The sequence below is a fragment of the Stenella coeruleoalba genome, assembly GCF_951394435.1.
Source record: "Stenella coeruleoalba genome assembly, chromosome: 2".
Lineage (NCBI taxonomy): Eukaryota > Metazoa > Chordata > Mammalia > Artiodactyla > Delphinidae > Stenella > Stenella coeruleoalba.
This window is the reverse complement of record NC_137147.1, coordinates 174,091,924-174,117,384: the sequence shown is the minus strand read 5'-3', so window position 1 is coordinate 174,117,384 and position 25,461 is coordinate 174,091,924. Positions and strand designations below refer to the sequence as shown.

Below are 25,461 nucleotides of genomic sequence, written 5' to 3'. Positions count from 1 at the left end.
TGCCCCAGGACCGTGAACATGCCAAGCCTCACTAGTTATTCAACATTTTGATGTCACCTGCTTCCAACAACTGTCAAATGGACAATAAAAGCAAGTCTCAGGATAGATTCTGCTACCGATTCCAACAGCTGTTGGCAAAGGGACAGAGGAGTCAGTCATCTAACCTGGTCTGTTCATCTCAGATCTCTCTCCTTTGCCATCCTGGGGTAGGAAACAGTGATCTGAGAGCAGGTGAGCCTTGTCATTTGATCTGGCCACAGGGTCCTTGTGAATGAGGGTCCCTGGACCTAGAATGCCACACCATTGGGGTCTGGTGGCCGCTTGCTTCTGTGTTGTACATGCGAGGAGAGCTGTGGCCACACACTCTTTCTAGCCACAAGCGACACTCTATTAAGGATGGAGCACTGTTTCTAGCTTCCCTTATGGGAATGACAAACCCTCTGGTGCAGATTTAGATAATGATAGTTAAAGTACTTGAACATGAGTTCCTGGTGGGGATGCTTCAATGCTGACTAATCCGAGGGTGCAGATTAAATTTAATTAACACGCACCCATATTCTGCACTGTTGATTTTTTTGATTATTTTGCATATCAGAGGGCTCACCCATTTAAAATACACAATTCAGTGGCTTTCAGTAGATTCACAGATACGTGCAACCATCACCACAGTCAATTTTAGAACATTTCTGTCACCTCAAAAAAGAAAGCCGCTATACACACAATTCTCCTGAGAACTGTCATTTCTTGGAACAGAGTTGGGTGGGGAGAGGAAGGCCCAGGACTTTTCTCTTATTTATTTATCTATTTATTTATTTTTGCGGTACGCGGGCCTCTCTCTGTTGTGGCTTCTCCCCGTTGCGGAGCACAGGCTCCGGACGTGCAGGCTCAGCAGCCATGGCTCCCGGGCCCAGCCGCTCTGCGGCATGTGGGCGGGGCACGAACCCATGTCCCCTGCATTGGCAGGCGGACTCTCAACCACCGCGCCACCACGGAAGCCCAGGACTTTTCTCTTTTATTTGACTTTGACTGAACCAGGTGAATGCACTCCCCATTCAGAAACTAAAGCAAAATTTTAAAGTAAAAAAAATGAACAGGAAGAAACTGAGAGTGACTCAGAGACTGGTCACTAAGGGGTGCAAGCAAAACTCTCTCTGCCCTTCTCCGGATTTCTGCCCTAGGTCGGGAGTCAGTGATCTTTCTCTGTCAAGGGTCAAAGAGTCAAAAATATTTATTTTTCGCTTCACTGGTCATACTGTGTCTATTGCAACAATTCCGGGAGGCAGCTGGGGACCACAGTAGCCGTGACCCCACGAAGCTCTATTTACAAAAACAGGTGGCCTGTGAGATTTGACCCCAGCTCCTGTTTGCCCCCGTGCTCTGGATGAATGCCCGGAGTCAGCAGAGCAAACAAGTCCTTTGCACCTGGGCAAGAAGCATCTGGCCTAGTGGCAGCTGTGCTTGGGGTGCACCCACGGTGCTTCTTTTTTTAAAAATAAATTTATTTATTTTCGGCTGTGTTGGGTCTTCGTTGCTTCACGCGGACTTTCTCTAGGTGCAGCGAGCGGGGTTATTCTTCGTTGGGGTGCACGGGCTTCTCACTGCGGTGGCTTCTCTTGTTGCGGAGCACAGGCTCTAGGCACATGAGCTTCAGTAGCTGTGGCTCGCAGGCTCTAGAGCGCAGGCTCAGTAGTTGTGGCGCACGGGCCTTAGTTGCTCTGTGGCACATGAGATCTTCCCAGACCAGGGCTCGAACCCTTGTCCCCTGCATTGACAGGCAGATTCTTAACCACTGTGCCACCAGGAAGGCCCCGCACAGTGCTTCTTTAGGACACAGAAGGTGCCGTGAGCCTGGCCCTGCCCAGGGCAGAGTGTGGCTTGCTTTCACGTGTGATGGATGGCTGTTCCCTTTTCTGCTTTTCTTTTTTAAAAATGTATTCTTGGGCTTCCCTGGTGGCGCAGTGGTTGAGAGTCTGCCTGCCGATGCAGGGGACATGGGTTCGTGCCCCGGTCAGGGAAGATCCCACATGCCGCGGAGCGGGCTCGCTGAGCCTATGCTCTGCAATGGGAGAGGCCACAACAGTGAGAGGCCCACGTACTGCAAAAAAAAAAAAAATGTATTCTTATTTTATAAAATTGAAATATAATTGACATATACCATTGTATTAGTTTTAGGTGCACAACATAATGATGATTTACACATATACTGCAAAGTGACTACCAGAAATTTAGTTAACATCCTTATTTTTTTCCTTGATGCGGCCCATTGTTGATCTCGATTAAGTTAGGGACACCCCCGAGACCTGTGGTGTAGTCTGTAGCCCAGAAAGGAGCTCCTCTGAGGTGCAGAGGAGATGCTGATAGAGTCACAGAATTATATACATCAATTATATACATCAAATGTCCATCAAATTATATGGACATCAATGTCCATATATATTAATTAATTAATTATATACATCAATGTCCATCAAAACTCTTGGTTACAAACAACAGACACAGATCATGACCATAGGCAACAGTCATGCGCCGTGCTGGCAGGCTCTCTAGGGCTCAGAAACATGCAGGCAGCCAGGAGGCCCAGCATGCAGTGGACAAGAGCACACACGAAAGATGGGCTGGGCCAGTGGCCGCAGCAAGAGCTGTGACCCTCCCACCCCCACCCCTGACCCTGGGGCCCCTGCTCTGGAGCCAAGACCTGGGGACAAGCTCTGGGGACAGAATGTGAGCCACATGCCACCTGCTGGCTGCCACCGAGGCGGGGAGAGAGAGGACACCGGCTTAGAGACGGCCAATATTTGTTACCGGTCTGAGACAATTTTTAAAAATTGTGGCAATGTGTGGAGGTATCTCTAGTGGCAAGAAGGAGTTAGGGGCCAAAAGGATATACATAAAAGACCTAACTTTTGTCTAAGTCACTGACTTTGTGTCTCATTTCCAGAACAAAAGGCCTCAAAGAACATAGACTTTATTAGGATAAATGTGATCAGCGGTGTCTTCAACTCCCAGAATACATTTTTTAAAAACTTTTTGATGCTACCATTTCTCTTTTAGTATTTATTTGTTTATTTGGCTGTGCCAGGTCTTTGCTGCGGTGTGCAGGATCTTCAGCCATGGCGTGCGGGATCCCCAGTTGTGGCATGCGGGATCCAGCTCCCTGACCAGGGATCAAACCTGGGCGCCCCCGCATTGGGAGCATGGAGTCCCAACTGCTGGACCACCAGGGAAGTCTCTGACAGAGTACATTTTACTATCTATGTTTTGTGGAGTTTAACATATTTTCATATGCATTTCCTCACTGGACAAGCAGGACGGTACGGTGGAAAGATGAGCTTGGAGGTCAGACAAACTTGCATTTAATTCCTGGCTCTGATATTAAATAGCTGTGTGACTTGGGCAAGTTACTTAACCTCTCTGGATCTCAGAATGCTCATTTGAAAAATGGAGTTAATAAGGCCTGTCTTTGAAAGTAAAAATATCCAGCTTGTTGGTGGAATATCAAAAGAGATCATACAGTGTAGTAGGCATTCAACAAGTGTTAGTTATAATGCTTTTTTTTTAATATTTAATTTTATTTATTTTTGGCTGCGTTGGGTCTTCATTGCTGCGTGTGGGCTTTCTCTAGTTGTGGCGAGCGGGGGCTACTCTTCGTTGTGGTGCACGGGCTTCTCTTTGCGGTGGATTCTCTTGTTGCGAAGCATGGGCTCTAGGCGTGTGGGCTTCAGTAGCTGTGGCTTAGTTGCTCTGTGCCATGTGGGATCTTCTCAGACCAGGGATCGAACCCGTGTCCCCTGCACTGGCAGGTGGATTCTTATCCACTGCACCACCAGGGAAGTCCCTATAATGCTTATTAATCCTCACAAACGTGAGATATGAGGACAAACATGTGTTGCCCCATTTTTGGTAATCCATTCTCTGAAGAGTAATTTAGCTGGTTTGTGCAAGAGATGAGACTGGAAAATCCCGGAGTTCTAATTCCTAGATCAGACGCTTTCTATCACACCACACTCAGAATACCTGCTGATGGTGTTTACTTATAATCACAAAGAAAATCATGGTTGTGGTTTATTTTCCTTGGTAGAATGTAGAGGAAGTGTCTATGTGAGCTCTGATTCCTTAAGTCTCAGAACTGGACGCAAAAACTTCTGCACTGACTCTGTTGGGGAGTGAAACCCCAGGAGACGAGAGTGAGGGAGAGGAGGGGAGGCTGGGAAGGAGAGGGAGCAGTGGTCAGATGGCTGGTGTGACACTGAACCAGCCACAGCTTCACAACAAAACAGCCTGCAGCTTGGTCACAGGGACATCTACAGAGAGGGCCTGGGGAACTTCTGCCTTCGGAGGATGGTGTGGGGCAGCAATGGAGCAATTTAACTGCTGACTCTTTCCCTTATCCCGGGGGATAAAGATGGCATGGTCAATTAAATTTGGGGAATGCTAAATAAAAACAGATTTTCCAGCTGCAGGCCTTGTCAGAGCCTTTAATATGCTCCTGTGCATTGTGAATCTGGCACAAAGGAGGAGAACAGAGTCTATATAGTACTCCCCGAATTTATTTGACCCTGGAAGCCTTTCATCTTGGAGTATCTTGTAGTAGAGGGTGTCCAAACTTTGGGGAACCTACACCCTAAAATATTCCCCAGTGCTGGGCTGTTACTGGGAGTGACAGGATGATGCCCTCTACCTCCGGTGAGATGCATTTTGGCATCTGGTGGGAGGAAGAGGGTCAGGGGTCTTGCCTGCTATTTACCAGTCCTTTTGGTTCCCCAGGCCTGTCATGTAGGACTTAGCCTAACAGAGTCCCCTCGCACCCGAGTCTTGCCTGCAAAGCTGTCCCCACAAGCTGGGCAAGACAAGTTGGGGGGGACTGTGTGCCTGTTTTCCTTTAACACGGCTCAGCCCTGGCCCAAGCTTCTTGATGTGACTTAGTTTCTCTCCTCCCTGGGCCTGCCTTATGTCGTGCCGAGCTGTCCAGACTGTGGAGAACCCAGGATATAAGCCTTATATTCACAGGATTCCTGGATGGCCAGGGACCCCAGTCAGCTTGGCCCACACTTCTTGTCCCATAGACCTTGTCTGTATGCTCTTCCATGGGCCTTGCCTTTCTGTTGCCCCAGAGAGCCCATCCTGAAACCAGAAAGCAGCTCTGTATTTCATCTCCAGAGAGATAGCGCGCCTTTGTTGAGAAAAATGCACAACTTTCTAGGTGCCACTGCAGACCTAGGTTATCGATAATACCTCTGTCCTTGCAAAATTAAAAAACAAATTTTTTAATTGAAGTATAGTTGAATTATAACGTTGTGTTAATTACTGCTTTACAGAAAAGTGATGCAGTTATACATATACATACATTCTTTTTCACCTTCTTTTCCATTATGGTTCATCACAGGATATTGAATATAGTTCCCTGGGCTATACAGTAGGACCTTGTTGTTTATCCATTCTACATAAAGCAGTCTGCATCTGCTAATCCCAGACTCCCAATCCATCCCTCTCCAAGCCCCCCTCCCCCTTGGCAATCACCAGTCTATTCTCTAGGTCCCTGATTCTGTTTCTGTTTCATAGATACGTTCATTTGTGAAAGACATGAATTTTTCAAATTACACACACAAAGACTCTTAGAGGTTGAGGCCCAATGTTGGTATTATTTAAAATAATTTATTTTACTTATTTATTTTGGCCACACCACGCGGCATTCGGGATCTTAGTTCCCCAACCAGGGATCGGACCGGTGCCCCCTGCAGTGGAATTGTGGAGTCTTAACCGCTGGACCGCCAGGGGAGTCCCCAGTGCTGGTATTTTTAAAGCACCAGGGAGATCTGAATTCATAGTCAAGTCTGCGAACCACATCTCTAAACCCTCTACAGTAAAGCTAATGTATATCCATCCATCCCAAGAGTGAGAGCGTTCAAGTCTCTCCATCTGACAGAAGTCCAGGCTCTTTCCCATTGTACGTCACGGGTCCTGTAGGCAGCCGTACAGTCTGCCTTGGTTGAATCTTGGGACGTTAATCTTGGGACCATGGCCTAGTGAGATTAGGGTTTGCGCTGGAACCTGGCCTCGGTGAGTTGGGTCTGTCAGCAGGCTGGGTCAAGTCTTCAGTTCCTAAAGTGGTTGTAATTGCTAAGCTGTTGTCACCATGTAGAGCAGTAAACCCTTGGGGGTGGGCTTCCCACCTTCAAGTGTCACCTTCAGGACAGGGGCTTCAAGCCACTCTGACTGGGAGGCTTTTTAAATCCCTGACGGGTCAACTTCTGAGCAGTGAAGGCTAGGGGTGTGGTGTACCAGTAACCCAGGCACCAAGAGGCTACTCCCAAAGCCTGGGGCAGCTTGGAAAGTGGGCAGGGGTTCAGTCTCATGGGTCAAAGGCAAGAGGCTGTTGAGGAAGGTGGGAGCCAGAGAGTCTGGGTCACAAGGCTCAGGCTCGTACGGTTAGGGCACAGGTGACCGTGGCGGCACAGGGCGCTCCAGAGGTGGAAGCTACGTGCTCTGCTCTAGTTGCTGTCACGGGTAGTAGAACAAACGTCCTTCACTTTGCTTCTTTGCGGGGAGATGAGCCCCAGGTGACTCTCAGTCTAGGGTCTTAAGCCCAAGCTATGACAAGTCTCAGCAGTCTTAATGATCAGCTCTTGCTGTTTCCACTGACAAGAAGCCCAAGGGATGCTGGGTGAGGACCTGCCCAAGACCCCCCTTCACTGACCTGAAACATCCCTCCAGCCCCTCTTCTTCCTCCTCTACCCCTCCAACCCCTCCCCGTCCCATAAGACCTGCCAAAGTGACTAATTTTCACAACAGTGAAGATCTACCCATTCCAGGTGATTGATCTCCTTCCAGAAAAATGGGCCCAACTCACCTTTCCCTTACATCACTAACTTACTTTACTCACCCCAACTCTAAAGGGATTCCTCAGCAAACCAGGAGAACCTGTCACGGTGGAACACCTTTCTGGCTACCTACACTGTTGTGGCTTCTCATCAGCAATGATTACACCATCATGTTCTCCATCTTTCATAACATTTCCAGTAGGTACACACTCTTCTCTCACACATACACCATCATGTGTGCCCTGCTGTTTTATTTAGACTGTTTCCACTTTTCACTTTTGTAAGTATAGATACTTTAAGCCTCGGTGCACATGAGTCTTTGTAATAGATGTGGGATTTTTGGTGAGGGTTAGGGATAGTACTTCGGTGTGAGAAACACAAAAGGTGGCAAAGAGGAGAGGTGGGAAAAAATATAATGTAATTTTAGATGACTCGTGAGTAATTAGAAATCTCTGAATTCAGAGGGATATTAATATGTTTAGCTGACACAGGACAGACATTGACCAATCAGAATCAAGGCCAGCTGTGGGAGCAGAGCAGGGTTCCCCGCTGGGCCAAGCATCGTCCCCTTGGATAATGGACTATGGAAAGTAGGAGTCCTGAGAGGTAGCCTGGGGTACCTGGGGCAACAGTGGGTGAGAGATGGCTCAGGAAAGTGGATACTGAACAACTGATAAGGAAGTATTTTGATATTTTAGTTAACTTGTTTTAGCCATAACAGTGCTTGCCTGCTGAATATCAACTCAGATATTCACAGCAGTACTCCATGCAGCTGTAGAAGACCCCATGCCCTTTTCAGAGCTTTCTCCGCTAATGTGTCATATAGCCTAGTGGTGATGGTGGAAGGCAAATGCTTCTTGGCTTCCTTGCATGGCATGTGGGGAAAGCAAGACACAGAGAAAGGGTTATAATTTTCTCTATAAACTCAAGGACGTCGTTGGTCACACTGAGAACAGAACATTAGCCTAGTGATGCCGATTGCACTGAATGGAGACATCTCCTGCCAGACTTAATTTCAGGAGGAGACTTCTAGACACCATTTTCATAGGGACTGATAATATTTCCATGGTGCATGAGGGAAAGAGCTATAAAGAAGCTCTATGACACGCTGGCTAGGTGCTTAGAGAAATGAATGTCTTTCACAGGAAAATAAGAAACCAGGAAGGTTTTAGAAATGTTGTCCTGACTCACGAAGTCCTCACTTTCCACACCCACCTGTGTCAACACAGTCAGATCCAGAGGCACTTCAAATGAGTTGAAACTTTATATTTTGCAAACTATCACTCTCTTGCCCAACAAATAAGCCTTCACATTCACATCTATAGGGTGTTTCCTTCTCACTGAGGAGGCGGCAGGAAAGGTGTCCATCTACGTGCTCTGTGAGGGCTCCTGAGGGGGCCGAGCTCTGAGGACCTCCTGCTTCCAAGGGTCATGAGTCCCCTTTTTGGTACAATCCTTAACTCACCTCTACCACACGGGGAGGTGCTCAGGGGTAGAATTAGTCCATTGAAAATGAAGTGAAACGAAAGAACATAATATATTCTTAGTATTAGCTATAGACAACGGGTTTTTCTATATTTAGTTCAGGATAACACTTACAGTTGGGCCATGGCATCTGGTGACCTCACCTGCACGGACCCACTCCCTAAGGATCATTTCCACTTACATGAGTTATGCCCTCTTTCCCTGGTGGATCAAATGAGATGCTGAGTCAGTGCCCTTGTCAAAGTTAAAACTGCACCAGAAAAAGCAAGGGAGAATTTATTCAAGACTATTGCAGTAGGGACTTCCCTGGTGGTCCAGTGGTTAAGAATCTGCCTTCCAATGCAGGTGATGCAGGTTCGATCCCTGGTCGGGGAACTAAGATCTCACATGCTGAGGGACAACTAAGCCTGCATGCCACAGCTACCGAGCCCACATGCTCGGAAGCGCCCCGTCCCCATGCCACAACTAGAGAGAAGTCCGCGTGCCGCAGTGAAGAGCTCGCACGCTGCAACGAAAGATCCCGCATGCCGCAATGAAGATCCCGCGTGCCGCAACTAAGACCCGACACAGCCAAATAAATTTAAAAATAAAACATAAAAAGCCTATTGCAATAGAGGAGAGAGACTGATCTCAACTCTACTGAAACAAAGGGCTGGAGATTTTTTTTTCCAATTGAAGTATAGTTGACTTAGAATATTATATTAGTTTCAGGTGTACCACATAGTAATTTGATACTTTTATAGAATATACTCCATACAAAGTTATTATAAAATATCGACTATATTCCCTGCACTGTACATTACAGCCTTATACCTAGTAGTTTGTGCCTCTAAATTTCCTTCCCCTATCTTGTTCCTCCCCCTATACCCTCCCCTCTGGAAACCACTAGTTTGTTCTCCGTATCTGTAAGTCTGTTTCTGTTTTGTTATATTTGTTCATTTGTTTTACTTTTCAGATTCTACATATTAGTGAAAACATACAGTATTTGTCTTTCTCTGCCTGACTTATTTCACTAAGCAGAATACCCTCCAGGTCCACCTATGTTGCTACCAATGGCAACATTTCGTTCTTTTTTATGGCTAAGTAATACCCCATTGTGTATATATACCCCATCTTGTTTCCCATTCATCTGTTGATGGGCATTTAGGTTGTTTCCATATCTTGGCTATTGTAAATCATGCTGCTATGAACATTGGGGTGCATGTATCTTTTTTTTTTATTTTTATTTTTTTTTAAGCATGTATCTTTTTGAATTAGTGTTTTTGTTTTCTTTGGATAAATAACCAGGAGTGGAATTGCTGGATGGTATGGTAGACGTGGAGAGGTTTTAAGAGCTAGGGTAGGGGGAATCACAGGCCACCTGTGTTTGCTAATTGGCCGTCACAATTGGAATAAAGTGCCCATCAAAGTCAGGTGCCTACCCTCCCACAGAGGGCAAAAATGCTACCTCCTCTGGTGTGAGATAGAAGTGCTATCTCCTTTGGTGTTTTCATTTCAAAAACATGATTCCCAGGTCCTTGAGAAAGACACTTCCTGGCTTGAATGTCTGGCAAGAGGTTAGAAGATTTGCATACATTTCAAAGGTGCAGGGTAAGCATTTACAAGCGCACGTTTTCTAAATTAAACGTTCTTACAAAAGGGAGGTCAGGGGCTTACAGTCAGAAAGAAACCTGTCTAAAGTTCAGTCAAACTGAGGGGAACATGAAGGCCATCTTGGTTGCCCTCTAAGACAACCCACAAATGAACCACAGAATTCATGTCTGCTGCTTGAGAAGGACCCTGAACCCAGTGATACATAAACTTGGAAATTTCAGGTCCCTGGGGAGGTACCTTCTTATGAATAGCCCATTGAAGTGAGCTCATAAATGTTTCCCTTTAATGCCCTCACCCAGAGTATTTTCCTTGATTAATGTTTATTGAAACATTTATGCGTCAGTTCGGTGCCAGAGACCATCTCAGGTATGAACAAGGTGGAAACTCCTCCTCAAAGAGACCTCACAGCATTGAAGGAGACAGACAAGTAAATGAACATCTTAGTTATAATGTGAGAGTTCCTCAGAAGCTAAACATGGAGTTACCATATGTCCCAACAATTCTACATCTAGGTATCCACCCAACAGAAATGAAAACCTATGGCCACACAAAAACATGCACAAGAATGTTCATAGCACCATTATTTATAATAGCCAAAAGGTAGAAACAACCCAAATGTCCATCAACCAATGAATGGATAAATAAAATATGGTATATCTGTACAACACGGCATTATTTAGCAATAAGAAGGAGTGAAGTCTGCATGCATGCTACAACATGGATGACCCTTGAACACTGTATTTGAAGTGAAAGCAGTCAGTCACAAAAGCCGCACAGGGTATGATTCCATTTAGGTGAAATATTCAGAAGAGGCAAATCCACAGAGACAGAAAGCAGGGTAGTGGTGGCCCAGGGCTTTGAGGGTTGGGGAAAATGAGGAGTGACTGCTAATGCGTATGGAATTTCTTTTTGGGGAGTGATGAAAGTGTTCTAAAATTGACCGTGGGGATGGGATAGTATATTCACAAAATTACGGTTGTGGGAAGATGGGAAGAACCTGGATTTGACATCAGAAGACCTGGTTTGAATCCACAGATCACTGGACTTGATTTGTCCAATGACACACCCCTTGAACTTCCTCTGTTTTCTCCACCTCACAGAATGATCTTACCATCCATCCACCCAGTTATCCAAACTAAAAACTCAGGAGCCACCTGAAATGCACACCTCCCAATCCGTCACTCCCTTGAGCTAATAAGTCATCAAGTCTCACTGATTCTATTTCTTCAATCTTTTTAAATATCTCTCCTCTCCATTCCTGAGCTTCACCTGGACGAATGCAACAGCCTTCTCTCATTGTCTCCACTTTAGTCTAATCCCTCTCACCCTCCACATCACAGGCGTGGTGTTCCTAAAAAAACCCTCATGTCACTTCCCTGCTCAAAATCATTCAATGGTTCGTTATTGTGTCATGAGAGCAAACACATATACAATGGTCTGTGCATGCCAGGCACTGCTGTAAGAACCATGGATGCATTGTCTCCAATCCTCACATCAATCTGTGTGACAGAGGAGGGAATTGGGCACAGAGAGGTAAAATGACTTGCCCAAGGCCATGCAGCTGGTTCAGTCCAGAGCTGGGGCTGAACTGGGGGACTGGCCCTGGGATATGTGCTTACAGCTGCCATACTAGTCTCACAAGGATGGAGGCCAGACCCCTTACACCGTGACCTAGGCCCTGGCTACCTCCAGCCCCTCCGTGTGCTCCCGTGCTCTGCTATTGCTCATTGCCTGCAATTTCTCAAAAGGGCTTCATTTCTCTGGGCCCTTTGACAATGCCTTCCGTCTAACTGGGCTCTGGAAACCCTCATCTTTCAGGCTTCATCTCAGCCATCAGTGCTTCTTTAAAGTCTTCCTGACCTTCCCCCAACCCCCATGACCCCTACAGATGAGTATCCTGAAGCTGTTTCCATATTGTGTAATATATGTGTATATACATGTTTTTGTTGTTGTTTAATATTTATTTGGTTGCACTGGGTCTTAGTTACGGCAGGCGGGCTCCTTAGTAGTGGCATGCGAACTCTTAGTTGCGGCATGCGTGTAGGATCTAGTTCCCTGACCAGGGATCGAACCCGGGCCCCCTGCATTGGGAGCGTGGAGTCTCAACCACTGCACCACCAGGGAAGTACCCTATACACATGTTTTTGTAATAGCTTTTTTGAGATGTTGATCACATACCATGCAATTCATCCACGTAAAGTGTACAATTCAATGGGTTTTAGTATATTCATAAAATTATAGTTGCATTAGAATCATGCTTTTGCCTTGCGGTGGGTGGCTTGTTATACTCTGGGGTATGATGTCACGAGGAGGCCACCTCTGCAGCACAGCCAGGTGCAGTGAGCAGCCCCAGAGGTGGGCGAGCTGAAGGTGCAAAATGAAGGAGGGTGGGAAGTGTAGACACCAAAGGGTCTAGAGGGAGAGAAAGCTCTGGAAGAACTGAGAGATTATACTTTGAGACCAGCCGTGGCCAGACCATTCCTTGGAGCACATCAGTGTAGCCGATAGAAATCTCAGGCCACCAGCCTTGGTATGTAAGAAATGTAAGCTTGTTTTTCCAGAACAAAGCTTACATCCCATTGCAAGCCTCCATCCTCCATTCAGTGAATTCTGGATCTCCTGCCCTTTTCTTCCAGGCTGGGTCTGAGAGAACTTCCTAGGGCTTGAGATTCTTCCCTAAGCCTTTCTGCGTGGACAGTGGATGCACAGTGTCCGACCTGAGGTGGAAGGTACTTTGGAAACGTTGGGCAGATTTACTAAAAGCTGGTGAGCATGTGACTAGCACAGGTGCCTGGTTTAGAGTAGGTGTTCGATAAATATTCATGGTTGAAATGAATGGAACTAAAAAAGGCAGCAAGAAGAATTAGTGTATCAAGGATGTCACAGGTATTTCACACACCCACTTTCTCACCCACAAGTCCCATCAACATCGCTCTGTCTCCTGGCCCTTCTCTCTTTCAAGTGACAGCTAGTCAACCTGACAGATGAATCCTTGCCGATGTGTCCTCATGGGTATTGCCCCTCCTGGGTTGATCATGCAGAACCCACCCGCACCTGGTTAAGTGAGGTCAGCCAGTGTTGAAGGGGAGCCCTCTGTGTGCTCACAGCCACCGAGAGCTGGCAGAGGTGTCAGTCGCACTTCCCTCCACTGGAAAACAACCCATTTATTTTGTTGGCTGTGCCTTGCTTATTTTTCCGCTATTAACATTCTTTTCCTGCCAATGGTCCAAGTACATGTGGGATGTTACTACGTGTCTGATGAAAGGGGAGCTTCATGTGGGTGGGTCTAGGGATGGTCACTATTAGGATGATTCTAAACAATGCCCAAAGGCAACTCTTTGGACGGTTCAAACTACATGACAGTGTCAAGAACAAAGCTCCTAAGGGACTGGGCTCTGATGGCCCCGTAGGGCTCGGATTCCATCAGCATTTCCATTTCTGGGAATGCATTTCCTCCCCTACACGGGGTGTGCCGTGAGAAGCGTGCCCAGAGGAGGGGCTCTTTACACACTGTGCTCCGCCTCTCTCCCGTGGAAGGCTGACTGCCTCTCTTTCTCGATGTCTTGAAAGGGCTCGAGGGCCCCAGGCCAAGGGGTCTTTGCTTTGCTTGACAGTGAGCATCAGCTGGGGACATGTCAAGTCGGGGGCTACTGTCAGAATGGCCCACGTGTCCATGCCAGAGTCACACTAAGGGGGGCTCTTCCAGCCTTACGGTCCCTCCTGGCCTGACAGCTGAGTCAAAGTCCCCCATTGAGCCCCCCACATGCTTCAGCTTCCAGGACTAGAGTCCCCACCTCCCCTGAAGCAGATGCCAGGGGCTCTTTGAAATTTGCCCTTGGTCTTTGGAATCCTGACTCTGAGGCAACTCCTTGGGTGCGGATCTTGGAGAGGCCACTTCAGAACTGTCCTGGCTGAGGCTCCGATGACAGACTCTGCTTCTGTGTGGTTTGCAAGGTGCCAAAAACATCTCCGGTACTCTGGCAGGCGCGGCCAATGGAAGTCGTGGCCGGGACCCCTCCCACTCCCCACCCCCCACCCCCCTCAGTGGCATCCCAGCCTCCTGCCTCTCTCTCTCCTTCCTGATCTGCCTGACACAGTAGTGAGGACCTGGCAGCCTCAGGATCTGTAGAACCCTGTGTCTGCAGTTCCCAGACAGAGCCTCGGCCTTTGCAAAGATGGCCTGGAGACAGCTGTTCCTGATCTGCTGTCTCTCGGCCGTTGTGCTCCTGTCCAGTGAGTATGCGAGGCCCCAGGATGGCCTTGGTGTTAGGTGAGGCTGCTCAGGTGGCCAGGTAGAGGGTGTACCTTCTGTTCAGAAGGCTGTACCTGGGTGTGTGTGTTTGTGTGTGTCTGTGTGTATAATACAACACAGTACAGAGAAACCAGCACGCCTGGTGGTTTCTTGGGGAAGTTGGCTGTGTGGCTGGTATCTGAGGCATCCAGTCTCCAGGGCAAGTCCAGCCCTGGGAAGGACTGTCCCGGCCTGGCTCAGGGTGAGGGCTCCTGTCGGGGTGCGGCAGCCCTCACGCTGTGCTCTCGTCCCACAGCCCTGCGGGAGGGGACTGCTGTGGCGGTGGGCTCCAGGCAGTTGGCAGGACATGAGGTGCAGGAAGGTGAGTGCCGGGGCCACCCAGGGGGCTCCCGAGGTAGCCCTGGTGAGCATGTGCCGGTTGTGACCGGCTTCTCTCGGGTTTCAGGCGTGGAAGGGAAGATCTTCATGCAGGAATCAGATGCCTTGAATTTCCTCAAGAAGCGAGGCAAGCGGTCCTCCAAATCCCGAGAAGAGGTCAATGGTAAGGATGCCGGTGGCCTGCCTTCTGCTCTTGCCTCGTGTTCCTTCTCTCTCCCACAGTCAGCTGGGCCAGGGACCAAGGGCTCAACCTAGGCCCTCGGGTCTCAGTGACTGCAGCTCTGAATTAGAAGTTACATCACATTCCCTCGATTGTAGGTCACTCTTTGATTGGCTATGCTGCAGGGGTAAGAAACAAAGAGGATAGGGCCACACTGAATGCACTTAAGTGTTGAATTGCATCTCAGTTTCTGAAAGTTAAAAATGTTAAGGTCGGGGACGGGCAGCACTTCCCTGGCGGTCCAGCGGTTAGGACTCCCTGCTTCCACTGCAGGGGGCACGGGTTCCATCCCTGGTCGGGGGACTAAGACCCTGCATGCCGTGTAGCGAGGCCAAAAAAAGAAATGTTAAGGGGAAAATCTATGTTCAGTGGAGAGGGGACATAATAGCTCAGTGTGTGCTTTCCGGGTACTCATGGTGCACCCTACGGGCACTGTAAGCAGGGAGGAGGGCACATGGGACCGGGAACTGGAAATGTGGGCTTGGTGACAGATTTGCTGCTAAGTGGCCTTGACCACTTATTCTCCCTGGGCCCGTTTCCTTATTTACAAGCCCCTGAAAGAGTGGTGTTCAGCCAGCAGTGTTTTTTTTTTTTCTAGTTACTTTTTTTAAACATCTTTATTGGAGTATAATTGCCTTACCATGGTGTGTTAGTTTCTGCTTCATAACAAAGTGAATCAGCTACATATACATATATCCCCATTTCTCCTCCCTCTTGTGTCTCCCTCCCACCCTCCCTGTCCCACCCCTCTAGGTGGTCACAAAGCACCGAGCTGATCTCCCTGTGCTACGCGGCTGCTTCCCACTCGCTATCTATTTTACATTTGGTAGTGTATATATGTCCATGCCACTCTCTCACTTCGTCCCACCTTCCCATTCCCCCTCCCCGTGTCCTCAAGTCCATTCTCTACATCTGCCAGCAGTGTTTTTAAAAGTCTTCACTTCCAATGCATTTGGGAGGCTTTTGAGCTCAGAAGTATGTCTCCTTCTCAGCCTGAAGTAGGCCCTGGGATCCCCTGCTTGGCAGAGACCCTCATTTCCATGACCTGCCGACCCTTGAAGGGATTTGAGTTCTCTGTCCTTGAACTAGATTCTTCCAAGGACTCAGGTCTGACAGACTCTGAGTCCAAGGCTAGATTCGTTACTTATGTGTCTGTCTGAATAAACTCTTTGTGCCTCTCAGCACACTCAGCAAGGTAACTTGCTCAGTGAAAATAACAGGACTGTTTTCAAATGATGGGCAAGAAGTGAGATGAAAATGCTTGGAGATGAAATTCCCTTTTTTTTTTTTAAGTGGAGAAGTACAACCACACTGGGAAAATCTCCAGGCCTCGCACAATTTGGGATTTAAAGGTTAGCAAATGTCAAGAAACACTGAAAAGACTGATGGAGTTTGGGCAGTTCTTGACGGAAATGAGAGAAGCAAACTTTTGGCAGACTCCCAGCGGGGAACGTGCAGGAATTTAAGAGGCAAATAGTTTCCATTCTCTAAGTGGATTCAGAACAATGAGATGTATGATTAAGCCAGAGGTCTGTCACCCAGGTTGGAAGCTCGGGGTTTCAGTCGTGGGAACCCAGGACAGCCCGGTGAACACCTAGGATGCACCTGAGTTAATCTATTGTTACCTGGTCAACTCCGGTGATGGGTAGAACAATGCCCAGTTATGTCTGAGGTTCAGTAAAGGCAGGCAACACTTTGATAAACTTGAATCTGGAACCAGAAAACAGGCAATTCCTATCTCTAAGCTTCTGCCAGACTAAAGATGTAAAGGTGTGAGGGCAGAAATGGATGAACCTAGAAACTTATTTGACGTTGGAAAATCTAAAATCTAGAGAGGTTTTTTGAGGGGGCTGCATTAGAGCAGATGAGGGACAGCTGTACCTGCTGGTGAGATGTGACCTGGCAGCTCAGGTAAGGTTCCCTCTGGTAAGCTTCATGTTCAACAGCCAAGGAGTGTTTACGTGTTCTCAGTGGCAGTTTTCAGTTATCACTGGGGGTATTTCTCCAACCAGAGGCGTACCTTCAGCTTTATAATGTGAAACTGGGACTCCTCATAAAAGAGTTTACAGCCAACTTTACTGGAATGCATTGCCTCACAAACTAAGGGATACCTGAGGTTGGTATTTTCATCATCAGGGAGTTTACCTGATCACCCCATATCCTGTACTAGTTATCTACTGCTGTGTAACAAATGAGCCCCAAATTGAGCAGCTTAAAACAACAAACATTTATTGTCCCAGCTTCTGGGGTCTAGGTCCAGCTTAGCTGGTGGCCTCAGGCTCAGGGTCTCTATGGGCTGTAGTCAAGGTATTGGCTGGGGCTGCATTCATTTCAAGGCCTGATTGAGAGAAGATTCGCTTTCAAGCTCACGCACATGGCCGTTGGCAAACCTCAAGTCCTGCGGACTACTGGTCAAGGACACCAGTTCCTGCCATGAGCGGGCCTCTCCACAGGACAGCTTACAACATGGCAGCTGGCTTCCCTCCGAGCAAGAGCAAAAGTGAGAGATAGACAGATAGATAGACAGACCGAGGAACCCAAGATGGAAGCCAGTCTTGTTTGTAACCTAATCTCAGAAGTCATAACCCGTCACTTCTGTCATATTTTGCCCATTAGAAGTGAGCCACTAGGCCAGTCCACACAAGGGGAGAGAATCACCTAAGGGCATGAATATCAGGATCATCTTAGATTCCCTGGACCACAGCCTTACACCCCGTGGCAATTTCTATCACAGCAGCCATAATGCTGGGTGTAATTTATTTTCATATCTTTCTCCTTAAGTGGATCACAGGCCCCTTAGGCAGAGGGACAGAATCTTTCTTACTTGACCTTTTAATCCCAGTGCTTAGTATATATTCTGGCCATGAGAGGAGCGCAAAGATGCTGAATGGACTTGCAGGTTAATTAATGTGAAATTAAGTTGGATTATTCCCTCATAGAATTCATTTCTATCATCAAATTCCTAGCTTCTAAGAGGACAAGCATGCTTGGATACACCATTCATTTTGCACCTGGAGCTAGATGGCTTCACCTTTTGCGGGTCTGTCCTCTCACTCACAAAACGAGGCAGTTGGGTGGGACACTCCCCCAGGTCCCTCAGGTTTTAAAGTCTGTGTCAGGAGTGAACCATTTCAGTGAAGCCCCACTCTTAGCCCCTCACAAACAGCCCCTTTTGCACCTGATTAAGTTTCTCAGGCAGAATGATTAGTGTCCCCCTAAATGCGTGCGGCTGCCCCTATGCTTGGGGGCAACTCTCACCTCTTCCCCTCCCCCAGCGGAGAACAGGCAGAAGCTGCAGGCGGATGAGCTACGGAAAGAACATTACGAGGAACAAAGGAACGAGTTTGAGAACTTCGTGGAGGAGCAAAACGATGGTAAGAGCTCGTCAGCCAGTGACTTCGGGGAAGTGGACCTCTGCAGGAGAACCATGTGATTTGCCTGTACTTATCCCTAAATTTTAACTAGAGGAGGGAGGTAAGAGGAGGTCTACTTTCAATTCATATCTATGGGAGTCTCGGAAAACAGGGAGAAAGTCACAAAAGTGGCTACAGAACTTGAGAAGAAATGGAAGACAGAACACCACTGGCTTGGAGACTGTGGGGCTGGAGGAGTTTTTGGTTGATCGTATTTTCTCCTCCTACTTGTGTGTTCTGTCTTAGCAGCTGCACTCCTGGCTTAGTTCCCGTTAGAGCTGAATTGGGAGGATTTCAAACTCACTTTCAAGGGCCTTGGATTTCCATCAATGTCATGGCTCTAGGAACTGCCCATCCTGGAAAACCTAGGCCTTCATTTACCTAGTTATTATCATCAGCATCGGGTGACCAGTGGAAGCAAACCAGGACAAGTGAACTCAGATGGCTCTGGTCACGGGAGCTCTGTACCCTCCCCACCTCCAGCGTCAACATCTACAGCCCACGGGGCGGCTCCCCTCACCCAGAGCAAGTTTTTATGGGGTTTGCGTGTTCCCTCACCCAGGGGGCCCCGAGCGTCTCGTTTGCAAAGCCTTGACCTTTGCCTCTGTGTCTCTCACCAGACAGTCAGCACACCTCATCCCCACCCTCTGGCCTTGGGAGACAGGGCTCCAGCCTCCTCCCAGGAATGCTGGTTTCAACCAGGCCTCTGGGTGTGGGGGAGGGTGGAGGGGGAGGGAGGCTCTGCCTTTGAATCCCAGCCTCCCATGGGGGATGGGATTGGACTTGGTATCTATTAAGTGCCCTCAAGGGTCACCTATAGCAAAAAATCCATAGAACAGGGTAATAGGGATCAGACCAGGCAGGCCAATGTGTGTTTTTATTCCTTTTTCGGTCTCTTCCAAAACTTCAAGATTTAAATGCTTCCAAGTAAGTTCCTGGATGCAGGTGAGCTTGGACATAAGACCCCAGTTAAGGTGACCTTTGTTAGAGAAAGTCTGCAATTTCAGTTCCCAAGTTGTCAACCCCTTGCTTGCCTGCTCTGGTGGATTTGGGAGGTAATATGCCCTTAGGGCACCTCTTAGTGGAAAGGACACCATCACCAGGTATCAGGGGGCTGCAGGCCATGCCCATGGCTTTGCGGGTGGCACCTGGCTGAGCCCTGCAGACAGGTGTTGGGCAGGATCCCAGCAAATCAAACATCCTGGGGAAAGCTCAGACTGTAGTAATTCAGAGGCAAATACTCCTGTTAAAGATCTGTTTACCTTGGTGGACAGCTTGGGGAGAAGCATTTAAAAAATGAGGATGTGGCCTCTAAAATTCCTTCAGTGTTTTTTTTTTTTAACTCACAGTATTTTTTTTTTTTTTTTTTTTGCGGTACGTGGGCCTCTCACTGTTGTGGCCTCTCCCGTTGCGGAGCACAGGCTCCGGAGGTGCAGGCTCAGCGGCCATGGCTCATGGGCCCAGCCGCTCCGCGGCATGTGGGATCTTCCCAGACCGGGGCACGAACACGCGTCCCCTGTATCGGCAGGCGGACTCTCAACCACTGTGCCACCAGGGAAGCCCCTAACTCACAGTATTAATAGCAGCATTTTATTTTGTGCATTTTGAAATGTTTCAGGTCCAAATCCCTAGCATCTGGATGAAAACCATTCCCTGTTTTCCCTCCCACGATGGATTAGGATGAGGGGTTAGGCACCTGAGGGATGCCAGGTCCTCCACCAAAGCCAGAGGAGACTAAGGTCAGGGGCCTCAGGCCTTGCCCATAGAGGAAGAGGCTGCAGGGCAGGGCACAGGCCTTCGGGGACTGTAGTGACAGCAGCCGTTGTCACTGGTTGAGCACTTGCCCTGCCAGACACTGTACTGAACCACCTAATGCTTACGACCAGCATCTCAGGTCTTACAATTGCCACTTTACAGTTTTAAAAGCTCAGGCTTAGAAAGGATACATGAATAACCAAGGTGACGCAGGTAGTGAAGGATTTAAATGAAGGCGAGTTTGCCAGCAAAGCCCATGTTTTTGTACCGAAGGAAGACCAAATGCGTAGAGGTCTTGGAGAGGTTCTTCAACCCAAGGATGGAGGGAGGGAGGGAGGGAGGGGGCAACGCAGAGCAGCTCAGCGGGGCCCGTGAGGATGGAGGGAGGGAGGGGGCAACGCAGAGCAGCTCAGCGGGGCCCGTGAGGATGGAGGGAGGGAGGGGGCAACGCAGAGCAGCTCAGCGTGGCCCGTGAGGATGGAGGGAGGGAGGGGGCAACGCAGAGCAGCTCAGCGGGGGTCGCCCCCCCCCCACGAGCTTGATGAAAGAAGGAGAGGCAAAGAGGTGCAGGGGGCCCAGCCTGGCCGAGGGTAAACACTGACAAAGGTGAAACTCGCTTCCGCTTCCCCCCTTCCCTTGCCTCTGCCCCGGAACAGACCATGCACAGAGGCCAGGTTGCCGGAAACCTCCACCGTGAGCAGCGCTCAGAGCCCTTCTCTGAGGCGCCCACGTTCCCCGTCGGTCAGGACCCCGGGTTCGGTTAGCTCTCTTGATTGACAACGTCACCTAGTCTCAGAATACTGGAGAGCAGCGGATGATGCTCTCTCCCCGAGGTACTTGCTGCATAAAAGCGAATGCTGAGAGATGCCACGGGGGACGGGAAGGACTTGGGTTTCCAGTGGAGGAATTTTAGGCAGGTGGTCTGAAGGGAGATTTCTGGACACCGGTGACCTTGCTGAGGGCCTGAAAACCCCACCTTAGTCAAAGGCCCCTCTACCAACCCACCCAGGATACTGGCCCTTGTCTGGGGAAGTGGGAGGGGCGTGGTTAGAGTCTCACTCGGCTCTGTCACGGCTCCAGCTTGTAACCCTACTCAAAACCACCAACTTCAAGGCAAAAATAGCTGAGTTCTGCCTCCAAAAGCTCAGGATAAACAGTGTTGAACTCCCACTTCTAAGGCCTACGTGGTAGCAGCCCAGGTCTGCTTCCACCTTCAAAGCCGGAAGCCTGGGTCAGGCTATCCCAGGCTGGCTGCACGACGCCTGGCCACAAGTGGTCCCTACACGAAGGCTACAGTGTCCAGGCCTTGGGTCTTTACCAGCGAGACCTTCCCTTTGTCTAAATGAAATGGTCTAAGAAGAGTTCAGCATGATCTGGGAAGAAAAAATCAACTTTTATGTCAGAATCATGCTCTCAAGATTGGCCAAGGGTAGCTGCTCTACGTGGCCTGAGAAAGGTCTGAATGGCCCAAGGCTAACAGCCTGGGCTGACTCTGAGCTCCAGGTTTCCTCTGAGGAACCAAGTCCCTAAGAGGATTCTCAGCATCCAGGGTAGCGCCAACCCCAAGTTCACATAGAAGGAAACATACCCAGCAGACATGGCTCCTGCACACCCCGTGGTCACAAGGGCCCTTCCTGTTGCGGGCACCTGGCTCTCACAGGTGCTAAGGACCACGGGGACACCCACTTCCTCCATATCCTGAAGCCACCAGGCTGTCCTGTTTGCCCAATGCCACAGAGGATGCGTGTCACTAGCACCAAGGCAGGGTCACAGGCTTTTTGGTGAAGCCCACATTTGAGAAAATAGGCAAGGAAGACATTTTGAGTTTTGAATCCTTGCTATTACCTTCTATTAACTTTCTATCCTCTCAACGTTTTCTCCAAATACTCAAAAAAAAAAATTGTGGTAAAATATCTAGAACACAAAATTTGCCACCTTACCTATTTTTAAGTGTACAATTCAGTGGCATTTAGTACATCCACAACCATCACCATTATTTATTTCCAAACCCCTTTAATCACCTCAAACTAACTTTGTATCCATTATGCATTAACTCCCCTCTCCCCACAGCCCTGGAAACCTCTAATATATTCTCTGCCCGTACGAATTTGCCTATACTACGTATTTCACAGAAGAGAGATCACATATATTTGTCCTTTTGTGTCTGGTGTATTTCACTGGGCATGTTTCAAGGCTCATTCATGTTATAGCACATATCAGAATTTCATTCCTTTTTATGGCTGAATAATACATACAGACATATCTATATATTCCTGTCTGTCTGTCTGTCTATCTATCATCTCACATTTTATCGATTCATCTATTCTTGTTTTAAGAACGGTTGGGTTAATGGTAATTCTGTTTAGCTTTCTGAGGGTGCTTTTTAAACACCGAGAGCCTTGGGATATCTGCTCGCGCTTTAACGCGACAGTGAGTGTACCTAACAGTGAGTGACAGGCAGTCTTGAACTGGCATCAGGAGCCTAATTCTATAGCTTCACAAAGGCGTTATTCAGAAACATGTCTTTATCAAAGACAGAAAAATCAGGACTTTCTTACTCATTAAAAACTCCCTTCTGCTCTTTTTAGCCTTTACTATGAAACATTTCAAACACATGGAAAAGTATATAGTATAACAAACTCTCATATAACCATCACCCAGAATCAGGGGTTATCAAGATCTTCCTGCACTTGCTTCACCCACCCCTTTCCCCAGTTAGCTTTAAAAACATAACTTTATTTTTAAAGCTAAGAAACAGTAAGAAGGAAAACCTTACTCATAATCCCATCACTCGGAATTGACAATCATTTCCATGAGTTTTTCAACAGTATGGTTTGCAGTCTGTTTTTCTGCTGCTGTGATTTTGGATTCTGTCTTAGTTGGTGTGTCTCTGGGCCAGTTTCTGCACGCGGCTCTTCGCCCTTCGCTGGCTGTACAGGGAAGGAACACTGAACTGAAGGCAGGGCCCCGGTCTCCGCTCTCTTGGCAATCAGCTCTGTGACGCTCACCTATCTGGGCCTGATCTGTATTAAAACGAGGACTTTAGATTCGGCATCCTCTCAGGCCCTTCCAGCTGGGATTCTGTCTGTCATCCATGCACGCAGGCACAGTGGCTCATGTCACGTGTCACAGGCGGGGGGGGGGAGGGGCTTTGGGCGGACTCGGTGGCTGCCCCCAGATCAGAGCCCTCCATCCTCACACGACGACTTCATCTCTCGTCCCCAGAACAGGAAGAGAGAAGCCGAGAGGCCATCGAGCAGTGGCGCCAGTGGCACAGTGACGGCCTGTACCCACCCTATCTCTACAACCGCCACCATATCTGACCTCAGCCCGATGCACCCAGAAGACAGCACCTGACAAACGCGCCCACCCTCGGCATTCAGGCACCTCTTTTGCATACAAACAGGCCCCTTCCCAGGGCCTCAGCCTGGGGCCTTCTGTTCTCCTGGATGGAAACGCCCTGGCTTGCGCTTCTGGGCAGGTGAATTTCTGAGGTGAGCCAAGGCCTGTGGGGCATCACCCCTATGGTGGTTTCCCACTGCTTCGCCATGGTTCCCACAGTGAGACTCCTGGCCCATAGAACAATGAAAGAATCACAGTAGAGAGAAAAGACCACGTGTCTGCTTATAGTCTATGAATAAAAACGCTGAGTCAACACTCTGTACCATCCTCTTGAATCTCACGCTGAGCCGCACCAGCTTGTCCCTCCCAGGTGACACTGGGCCTCTCCCGACTTGGGTGTCGGGAAGCTTGGACTCAGGAGCACTGCTCACTATTTCCGCAGCCTGTCTCAGCAGTCACGTGACTGGAAGGGACCTGCTAATGCAACTGTTTGGGAAAAACCATTCTCCAAAGCCCAGGTGCTTCGCATGTCTCTGAAAAAAGTCTTAAGGTTCAACGGTGGTTTCTTAATGGCATCACTCAGAGGCCAGGGTACGAGCAAGGCCGGCGGTAACCAAAACTAGACAGCAGATAAGGTTTAGTTTTAGTATCACCTCCTTTTTCCTCATAGTATTAATTTGCTAGAGCTGCACAGCCAAGTGCCAGAACTGGGAGGCTTAAAACAATGAACATTTATCCTCTCACAGTTCTGGAGGTTAGAAGTCTGAAGTCAAGGTGTGGGCAGGGCCACACGCCCTCCTAAGGCTCCGGGTGAGGGTCCTCCCTTGCCTCTTCCAGCTTCCGGGGGCTCAGCTGTTCCCTGGCTTGTGGCAGCGTCACTCCAGTCTCTGTCGTCACTGTCACTCGGCCTTTTCTCCCCATGTCTCCACACACTCTCCCCTCTGTGTTTCTGTGTCTCTTCTTATAAGGACAACAGTCATTGAGTTAAGGGCCCACCCTACCAGCCCCACTAACTTGATTATATCTGCAAAGACCCTATTTCTAAATAAGGTCAACACTCACAGGTCTCAGGGGTTAGACTTCCGCATATCTTTCTGGGGAAACAATTCCGCCCATAGCAGTGCCCTTTCTTCTGTCCCAAGGGCTCTGCCTTCCTGCCCCAGACTCTGCACGAGGCTGCTTCCAGCCTTGCTCCCAACTGCCTTCAGGAATTCCACACTAAGAATGCAGAAAACTCAAGAACAGCCTAAGTGGGCACCCCTGTGGGGTCAGCTCTCGAAGACAAAGCGAACTGTGGGTGAAGAATGAGCACCCACTCCTGGCCACCTCCCCGCCCCGCTCCTGGGCCTTGTGCCTCCGCCGCCTTGACTTGGGTCCCAGGCTGGCTGCTCCAGCCTGCTTTGGAGGCTGGGTTTCCAGAACAGTAAAGGGCAACTTTGTTTCAAGGAAAAGCTGCTCAACTGTAGTAAAACCCCCCACCAGAGGTGGAACAATTAACCAGATCTGGACACTGTGCAATGAATGCAAAGGAATTTTTTAAAAGCCTGGGATAAAATCTTTAAAAACATTCAGTGATCAAGCAATATGCACATTCCAAGCCGCCTCATGCAGAGCCAGCACTTCATCTGAAACCAGGTTGTCAGCGAACACCCCACCTACACGATCTACGTTTTCCCACTGGCCACCCCCCGCCTTTGGGCCTGTCTTCAACAGACAGGCTCTTCGGGAAGCCCGCTGCCCCCCACGGCTCCCACTACAAGTACCAGGAGCTTCAACTTAGAAGGTGATAGCAGTGGAAGAAACTGGCATGAAATAAAAACTCTGCAGGTGCCTCAATATTTCATTACTGTTTTTTCTTATTACCTGATGAGACTGAAATTATTTGGGAGGAATGAGTATTCCAAAGTTTCGGAGCGTAAAGCTGAACAGACCAAAAGGGAGCTCTGCTATTTGTCCTCCATCTCTGCGATCTCTGGTCTACACTGGAGAAATCAGTCAGCTTGAGGGGAACATAGGTCAGAGATGGTCCTCTCTGAACTACAGGGCAGGAGCCTCACACACGCATCCCACCCGCTTCCTACTGCACCCTTGAAAAGAGCAGGACAGGGAGCCTTAGCAAATGGGCCAGACAGACCCCCTGGTCCAGGGTCTGTGCTCTCGGGGGCGGGGCCCCTCATGGTACCCGGCCACACACACAGATGAGAA

At 48.8% G+C, this 25,461-nt stretch overlaps 2 protein-coding genes across 3 annotated transcripts in view; one reads left to right on the top strand and one right to left on the bottom strand.

Moving 5' to 3' along the window:
* MCM10 (minichromosome maintenance 10 replication initiation factor) overlaps positions 1–25,461 on the bottom strand; it is a 118,704-nt gene that overhangs the window by 49,362 nt on the left and 43,881 nt on the right. The window lies entirely within an intron of this gene.
* Positions 13,840–23,571, top strand: UCMA (upper zone of growth plate and cartilage matrix associated). Of its 2 annotated transcripts, XM_079914141.1 has the most exons (5): positions 13,918–14,129; positions 14,444–14,509; positions 14,594–14,689; positions 18,022–18,120; positions 23,140–23,571. In XM_079914141.1, exons 1-5 carry the CDS (start codon positions 14,072–14,074, stop codon positions 23,235–23,237), a joined length of 417 nt encoding a protein of 138 aa, XP_079770267.1. In that variant the 5' UTR covers positions 13,918–14,071; the 3' UTR covers positions 23,238–23,571. The 2 variants fall into 2 exon arrangements, with proteins under 2 accessions (XP_079770268.1, XP_079770267.1); XM_079914142.1 differs by lacking the exon at positions 14,444–14,509 and having other exon boundaries at positions 13,840–14,129.

Bases quoted from the DNA above. Each gene is read 5' to 3' on its own strand.
- UCMA (XM_079914141.1), top strand. From the start codon at position 14,072: ATGGCCTGGAGACAGCTGTTCCTGATCTGCTGTCTCTCGGCCGTTGTG. The intron at 14,130-14,443 runs GTGAGTATGCGA...CTCGTCCCACAG, and splicing joins GGCCGTTGTGCTCCTGTCCA to CCCTGCGGGAGGGGACTGCT. The intron at 14,510-14,593 runs GTGAGTGCCGGG...CTCGGGTTTCAG, and splicing joins AGGACATGAGGTGCAGGAAG to GCGTGGAAGGGAAGATCTTC.